The 7,550-nt window shown below is 41.1% G+C and overlaps 1 protein-coding gene across 2 annotated transcripts; it reads right to left on the bottom strand.

The window, feature by feature from the left end:
- Positions 1 to 2,016: 2,016 nt before the first annotated feature.
- mgp (matrix Gla protein) lies at positions 2,017 to 5,394 on the bottom strand. 2 transcript variants are annotated; one of them, XM_050069070.1, is made up of 5 exons: positions 5,279 to 5,394; positions 3,373 to 3,457; positions 3,230 to 3,259; positions 2,923 to 3,022; positions 2,017 to 2,604 (listed from the first exon to the last, which is right to left on the bottom strand). In XM_050069070.1, exons 2-5 carry the CDS (start codon positions 3,431 to 3,433, stop codon positions 2,448 to 2,450), a joined length of 348 nt encoding a protein of 115 aa, XP_049925027.1. In that variant the 5' UTR covers positions 3,434 to 3,457; positions 5,279 to 5,394; the 3' UTR covers positions 2,017 to 2,447. The 2 variants fall into 2 exon arrangements, with proteins under 2 accessions (XP_049925027.1, XP_049925026.1); XM_050069069.1 differs by having other exon boundaries at positions 3,373 to 3,460; positions 5,279 to 5,383.
- Between the last annotated feature and the right edge of the window lie 2,156 nt (positions 5,395 to 7,550).

The raw sequence follows: 7,550 nt of genomic DNA on the forward strand, positions 1-7,550 counted from the left end.
TTCACATAAACTGTCTTCAGAAACATGTTTCAGTGCGCTGTTAGGCTATAATTCAAATTATTGTGAACCAGAAGTGTGCGCCATACTGTTTCCTGTATAGAAAAAACGAAGGCTGAAAATACTGAGATTAAACAATAAGACTAAGCAGCACTGATCAAATATAAACCAATATTCTGTTACTGTATTACCTATTTCTTGCCTAAACTGTGTTCAGAAACATATTTTAGTGCGCTTTTTTGCTATAATACAAAAATATGTGAACCGGAAGTGGGCGCCATACTGTTTCCTGTATTGCAAAAACAAAAGCTGAAAATACTGAGATGAAACGGTAAGACTAAGCCGTGTTGATCAAATATGAACCAAGATATTGTTATTGCGTTGCCTATTTCTTGCCTAAACATTCTTGAGAAACATATTTTAATATGCTGTTTGGTTATGATACGAAAATTTGTGAACCAGAATGTAAAAGCTGAAAATACTGAGATGGAGCAGCACTAATCAAATATGAACCAAAATTCTGTTACTGCATTGCATATTTCTCCCCTCAAATGTTTTTAGACACATAGCCTATCTTAGCCTACCGTTTAACTCTAATGCCGCCATATTGTCTCCTGTATCTACACGAACAAGCTTGCATCACAAGTCATGGCACGTCAGCCAGAGTGTTTATTGTTTTCACAGACATATTATGAAATTACACAGAACAATGCTACATGAATAAAACTACAATATATTAACTGCAGCTGCTGAAAAATTTGACTTCATGGTCTGTGTCAATTCTGAACATGTCAGCAAACACGTCACAACTCATGAACTCTGAGCTTCCACAAAATTTCCACTAACGAGGTCGTAAATACCACATGAGGGGGCGTCAGATGGACTCTTCTCATGATTACAGTAAATATGACCCCATTTGAATGCACCATAATACCGTTGCCGTTAACATTTTGAGTTCCAGTCCTGTATTAACGTGTTATCTATCTATATGTGTGTGTTAGGTGCTTCATTATTCTTCAAATATGCTGGTTGTCCTTAAAAAAACAGCTTTACTACGAAGAAGTACATTGACTGTAAAGAACAAAGCATTTACTAGCTTAAAAATGAGAGTGCCAAAGCCTCGTAAAAACAGTTACGTTGGCCTCCAGTTATTTTCGCTGGAGGGGAACAGCAATTGTATCAAGGTGGTCAGAACTCTCTAATTACATTGTCCGGTGTGCTCTGTGTTATTATACATCAATTGTTTTCCTTTGTTTGAGGTTTGACTGGCACTCTTTTAATAATCATCTCATTGTGCCCTCTTCTGCAGTGGCACCTGACTGGAGAAAAGCGCCACCTACTCCTTATCTCCAATATTAGCATAACAGAAGTGGATGGGAAAGCCCATGAACTTGCATTTTCTTTTGCTGATTTCCTGACAATTCAGCTAAAATTTGAGCTATATTTGGATGGAAACCCAACTTATTATCAGTTATAATCAGTTCCACCAGAGAAACATTTCACTAACCTCACTGAACTCCTCAGATGGTTTCATTTAAGTAACTGTTTGTGTCTCAAAGAAGTAAAAATATCCAATATTGTACAAAAAAAGCAAGGCTTAGTAATACATAAAACTGAACAGTCATGTTTTCCAGCCTCATTAATCATCTTATAAACCTCTCAGATTTATCTTGTGACCCACTGGAGGGACCCAGCCCTGAGGTTTTGTATCATTTTACATATAACTCGACCTGCTACAACAGTAAAGTGACGCATCGGTATTATCTTATTTATATGTCTATAACATATTTTCTCTAGCTGTCGACAATTTGTGTATATGTTTGTTTGATAATTTGATAACATCATTTCTTGGTCTGACCTTCAAAACATGTGTAATTGCGAAGTCATGAGGCAGTCACAGAAGTTGGACCAGTATCATTTTAACATCTGCCACTGATTTTAAACACTGACTCCAAATACCAAATGTTCTCACACACCCCTTTTGCCAAGAAATTGCAAAAACAAGATTAAGACAAAACTCAAAAAAGGGAATTTTATTTATTTTCAAAGCAATGGAAATAATCACTGACAGCAGTGCCGGCCTGGATAAATAGGTGGATAACGTAAGAAACGGTTAGTGGATAGTGAGCAGAACGCTTCACTCGTGCATATCACATAAAGCTCCTAAATGCTGTGAAGGTGTGATAATAGTGGATAAAAAGTTATCCTGAGATTACACAAGAGATGGGCCATGAATTTCTACATGTGCGTAATGACAGGTTGTGAGCCGCACTGGATGACTCCGTGTTTATAGAATGTGTTTTCTTCTAGGACTCATTTCACATCCAGAAGAGGCCACAAAAACAACTACATAAATTATATAAAAGTCGTGATATGTGAAACGAAGGAACGCGCGTTCATTCCCAGACGATAATGATAATTCTGCAATTTGACACACTGATACTGTCTGTCTAGTATCGACGAGTCGCAGCTGGTCTCTGGGGTGCGTTTCGGGCTCCAAAGTATCTCTGGTAGGCCTGCTGAAAGCCGTGGCGGTAGGCGTAGAAGCGACAGGGCGAGTAGTCCTCGCAGGTCTCTGCACGCCTCTCGGCTGGAGACTTTATCGTCCTGGACAAGAGAGAAGGGGAATGCAGATATATAAAGACAGACAGAGACAGTTAGAGGAAAGCATGGTGAGAAAAAAGGAAAAGGATTGTAATCAAAAACAGCTTGTGTCTTTGTTTTGTTGCATTTAAATTCTTGCATTCCTGCATTTTGTTTCCGTCTCTGTGTGTTGTAGACGTTTAATAGTCTAATTAAGTTCCGCCTTAATGGTCTATAATGTCTGTGCCTGTCTCTGCTGGTTTGTGGTCCTACATATGTGCAACATAAAGGGCTTTGTGCTGTGTGTCTGTGTGTGTGTGTGTCTGTGGTTGTGTCTTCTACCTCATGAAGTTGTAATGGCCGTTCCCTCTGGGTGGGTTGTATACGTTACCCCTCTGTGGCGTGATGAATGAGTTGGCTTGGTTTGGCGGCACAAACAGATCTGGAACCATAAAACTTTACTTCACAAAAATCCTTTTTTAATCAGTTAAGGCATGCCCAACGTGCAACTGATGAATAAATAAGGGTAGGGGTTTGTTAATGAGGGGTAAAATGAGGGTTAAATACATTGTACTGTATAACAGGCGGTGTCTTATGTGTTAGAACTGCATGCATGTTTTCCCATGAACGAGAGACAACATTTAATCACCTTCAACGGATTCTGTGCTTTCATGAGACTCTACGGGAAAAACATGGAATCGGGTTAAGCATAAATGATGATAAATGGGGTCAATTATTTGTTATGAATAGGTAATGACTGCTGATCGATGGAGCATCGGGGAGGATCTGTACCGTAGCAGACGCAGAAAGAGATCGCAGCACAGAGTGCCAGAAACTGAAGAAGGCTCCTCATCCTGGGGCTTGTTTATCTGCCTGTCTGCTGGAAAAAAAAGAAGAGAAAAGGTGTTTCAGTGAGTCATGTCAACACGGATGTAAGAGTTAGGAGAAAAATAAGAGAAAGGCAGAGAAAGTGGCTGAAATTTTAAAGCTGTGGGAAAGAACCACAAGCAGGGACGGATGGCTGAAAGTGGCAGTTTCTAAGTCTGTGCCTGAGGTTTTGGGCATATGATGAGTACATATGCATCTATACAGGCTGGCACGTTGCTGCAGGATCTCTGCATGGAACAAACCAAAGTTATATATATTCATAAGAGCACAACAAGAGATCTTTTCAGCGCACTGAAGTTAAGTCAGGGCCAGACCAGGGCCAGCTTTCAGGGCCAGCTGGAACTGAGTTTGTGGGGAACAACCTTAAGAGAATAGCTGTTTAACCACCAGCTGATGGAGTCCATGCAAACTTATTATGCTTAATGCAGGGAGATAACTGGCAGGCAGGTATTCCACTTGGCTCCGCACCAGGGTTAGTAGAGTTTTGTATTTTTCATTATTTTTTATTGTAAATTTCTGTTTTCAATTAATTTCAGTTTCTTATAGTTTCCAGAGTGGGTTTGCTCGTTCAGTTTAGTTTGCATCTTTACTAATGATAGGTTTTAGTTTAGTTTTAGGGGGGTTTATTATAAAAAGGGGTGTTTGTCAGGGGCAAAACTTAAGAAGTTCAGAGTAGATATTAATACTTTGCGAAGGCAATTAAATCATAGTATTGTAGACATGCCAGTCTCAATAAACACATGCACCAGTGCCTTCTCATGTGTCAACAAATCTGACCAAATTTGACCAAAAGACGAAAACTAAAAACCTTTCTTGTATATTTTTATTTTATTTTAAGTAGTTTTGTAAGTAACCTTACACATTTTTAGTTGGTATTTTTTCCTGAAGTCCAATTATATTTTTATTTTAGTTACCTAAAATGTTTTTCACACCTAGCTTTAGTTTAGTTTTACTTTACTATTACATACCTGCTCTGCACACGTGCACGCACACACACATCTGCATTTAGTCACATGCATAGCTGACCTAAGGTAAGGTGTGTGACACCTGTGCAAACAGCAGTGCCAGATGTGTGTAACACCCCAACATACACATTGTATTCGCATGCCTGCTCTGCAGAAAAGCTTTCATCCCCATCCTCTGTTTGTGGGATTTGGACAGGATTCTGTTTCTGCTACAGCCCTGCTTTTCTCCGTCAATAGCAGCTTTCATTATATGTAAACACACACACACACACACACAACTCACTTAGACATACTCACACACACACACAGCACGCAAAACATCATCCCCTCAGGCATATCTTGGCTTACAGTCGGACCCAGACTCACAGTGGGCACAAAAACACAGCCTCGGGCCCAAAGTTCAAAAAGACTGGCAAAGACATCTAGACGAGTGTGTGTGTGTGTGTGTGTGTGTGTGTGTGTGTGTGTGTGTGTGTCTGGTGCTGACAACTGTGTCTACAGAGTTTTATGCCTGTCTGAGTCGTAGCAGGGGTCCTGTTGGATTCATATCTGCGGGCAGAATGTGCCCACCTCATTGGAAAAAGCCACAGGCATGATGCTGGGCACGCACAGGACCCACCTGAGGCTACATATTAAATACTCTTTACACAAACACACTAGCACTGTAGGCCTATTGTACTATGAAGATTGCACGTTGCAGTAAAAATTTAAAAACATTACAAAATGCACCAGATAATAAACAATAAAATGAGCAGTTTTGCAAAAGTTTGGCTTGTTTTAAAGATGTTTAAACTACTTCTACTTTTCACCTGCAGTTAGTTTTAAGATTGTTTCAATGTACTTACCCGGAAAGATAATTATGAAGTGGGAAGTCTTGGAAATATCTCTCTGTGTGTTTTTTCTCCCGAGGAATATCCCCTAATTCCTCACAGCAAAGCTTTTATACTCACCTCTCTTCCCCCCACCCCTTCATTTCTACCCACCACCTCCCCTCAGCCCTCGCCCTCTCTCCTCCCTCCTCATACTATCAGCCCTCTTTTCCACCAGTTAATCAGACTGAGGTATTAGCTCACTCTCTCCCTGGCTCCCACGCCCTCACTGAAAAAATTCAGTAGGTGATGGAAAGGGGAGTAGGAGGAAGGGAGAAAAACAAGCAGGAGGTAAACAGAGGGAGAGAGAGGGGTGAGGGAAGGCTGGCACCGGGACATCTAACCTGCTTCGTAGCAGGTATGTGATAATATTCACTGCTGTTTGCCAGCATGGCAGCATGAAAAGACTATCCATTCACACACAACATGGACTGACACCATATGTCTCTGACAAACATGTACTGCAATACCCGGGTTGTTCCAGAGAGTAGACATTCAGTACATGCACACTAATGTTCCACTATTATCCTGATTATGACAATTTTCCAAATTCGATTCAGGTCACCTAAACGGGGACTTCCCATTGTTCCAACAGCCAAAAATTCCAAAGCCATGTTAGTCCAAAAAATGTCCCATTAGACTGAGAGCCCATTTCTGCAGCAGCCTGTTATCCCAAAAACAAAATGCTCATTGCTCCGAAGTCCTGTTTTCCCCGAAAATACACACTAGACACCTCAATCACCTGAAAAAATGTTCACATTACACCTTTCCATAAACCACAAATATGTACATTTGTCAGATATGTTGTGGGGAATGTGTGGCTAGGCTTAGGCTCAAAAACTGCTTGGTTATGGTTAGAAAAACATCATGTTTTGGGTTAAAATACCTACCTTTACTGGCACAATAGTCGCTGGAAAAGTAGGGACAGGTTGGTGAAAATACCTGGAATCGGTGGCTCAAATGCCGCTGGAAAACACTGCAGGAGTTGGTTAAAAACACCTGAGATTGGTGGCTCAATTGCTCCTGGAAAACACTGCAGGAGTTGGTTAAAAACACCTGAGATTGTTGGCTCAAATGCTCCTGGAAAACACTGTGAAAGGTCAGTAAAAACACCTGAGATCATTGGCTCAAACACCTATGGAAAACACTGCGAAGGGTCGGTAAAAACACCTGAGATTAGTGGCTCAAATGCTGCTGGGAAATGCCATCAAGGGTTGGTAAAAACATCTGATATCGGGGGCTCAAACACCACCGGGAAACACAGCTAAGGGCTGGTAAAAACACTTAGGATCTGTGACTCAAATGCCACCAGAAAACTTTAACTGCAGGGAGTGTGTATTGGCGAAACAGGACTTTTAAATAATGGGTGTCTGTTTTTGGGATAACAGGTTGTTCCAGATGAGGGCTTTCAGTCCAGTGGGACATTTTCTGGACAAATGGGGCTTGGGAATTTTGGGCTTTTGGAACAATGGCATGGCACCATGTAAACAGCTTATTACATTTGAAATTTCTAAAATAGGTCTTTTTCAGAACGTAGCATTTTCCGATTAAGACGTGGAATATGCCAACAGGGGTTTTTACCACATGGCCTATGCATGTCTACAGTTAGCTCTGTGTGTTGTCCCCAGGAGGCCCCCAGGCGGTGAGCCGGACTTTAAAGCCAGTTTTCGTATGGGCCAAATAGTGGTACTGTATTCTGGGATCTGTCACAAAATGCCATTGGGCCCCAAAAAAACTTCCTCTCATAGACTCACACTGGGAAAGAGATGTCATTAAATCAGCGGATACATTTTTTTGAGCATCACAACCTCCATGAAATGACTTGTTTCACCATCAGGATTTAATTAATTGGTCCGATAACATTTGGAAAGTCTAGAAGAGCCACAAGATTAAATCATTTTATCTAGGGCTGGGCAGTATGACGAAATTTTCATATATCAACGCCTGAACGCAACACAGGCTCCGCTCCATTAGTGCCGTGCTCGGTTATAATTAACCTATGGCTAAGCCCCGCCCTCAAACGCGATGAGCCAGTCACAGTGCGTATAGCCATTCCCATACACTTGAACATTCTCTGCCTGGACGTCCATTGAAATGCAAAGTCAGTTTTGTTCGGTTTTATGAGCTTTTTCAGAGATTTGAAGTTTAAAAATGGTCAAACGGTGTGCATGGGGTACATGCAACTCTGACACAAGGTATCCTGAGAGGCTGGGTGACCAGGTGTATTTTTTACACTTTAAACCACATC

The sequence above is a fragment of the Epinephelus moara genome, chromosome 18 (genome assembly GCF_006386435.1).
Source record: "Epinephelus moara isolate mb chromosome 18, YSFRI_EMoa_1.0, whole genome shotgun sequence".
NCBI classification, from domain to species: domain Eukaryota; kingdom Metazoa; phylum Chordata; class Actinopteri; order Perciformes; family Serranidae; genus Epinephelus; species Epinephelus moara.

Bases quoted from the DNA above. Each gene is read 5' to 3' on its own strand.
- mgp (XM_050069070.1), bottom strand. From the start codon at position 3,433: ATGAGGAGCCTTCTTCAGTTTCTGGCACTCTGTGCTGCGATCTCTTTC. The intron at 3,260-3,372 runs GTACAGATCCTC...TTTTTCCCGTAG, and splicing joins CTCTTTCTGCGTCTGCTACG to AGTCTCATGAAAGCACAGAA. The intron at 3,023-3,229 runs GTGATTAAATGT...TTATGGTTCCAG, and splicing joins AAGCACAGAATCCGTTGAAG to ATCTGTTTGTGCCGCCAAAC.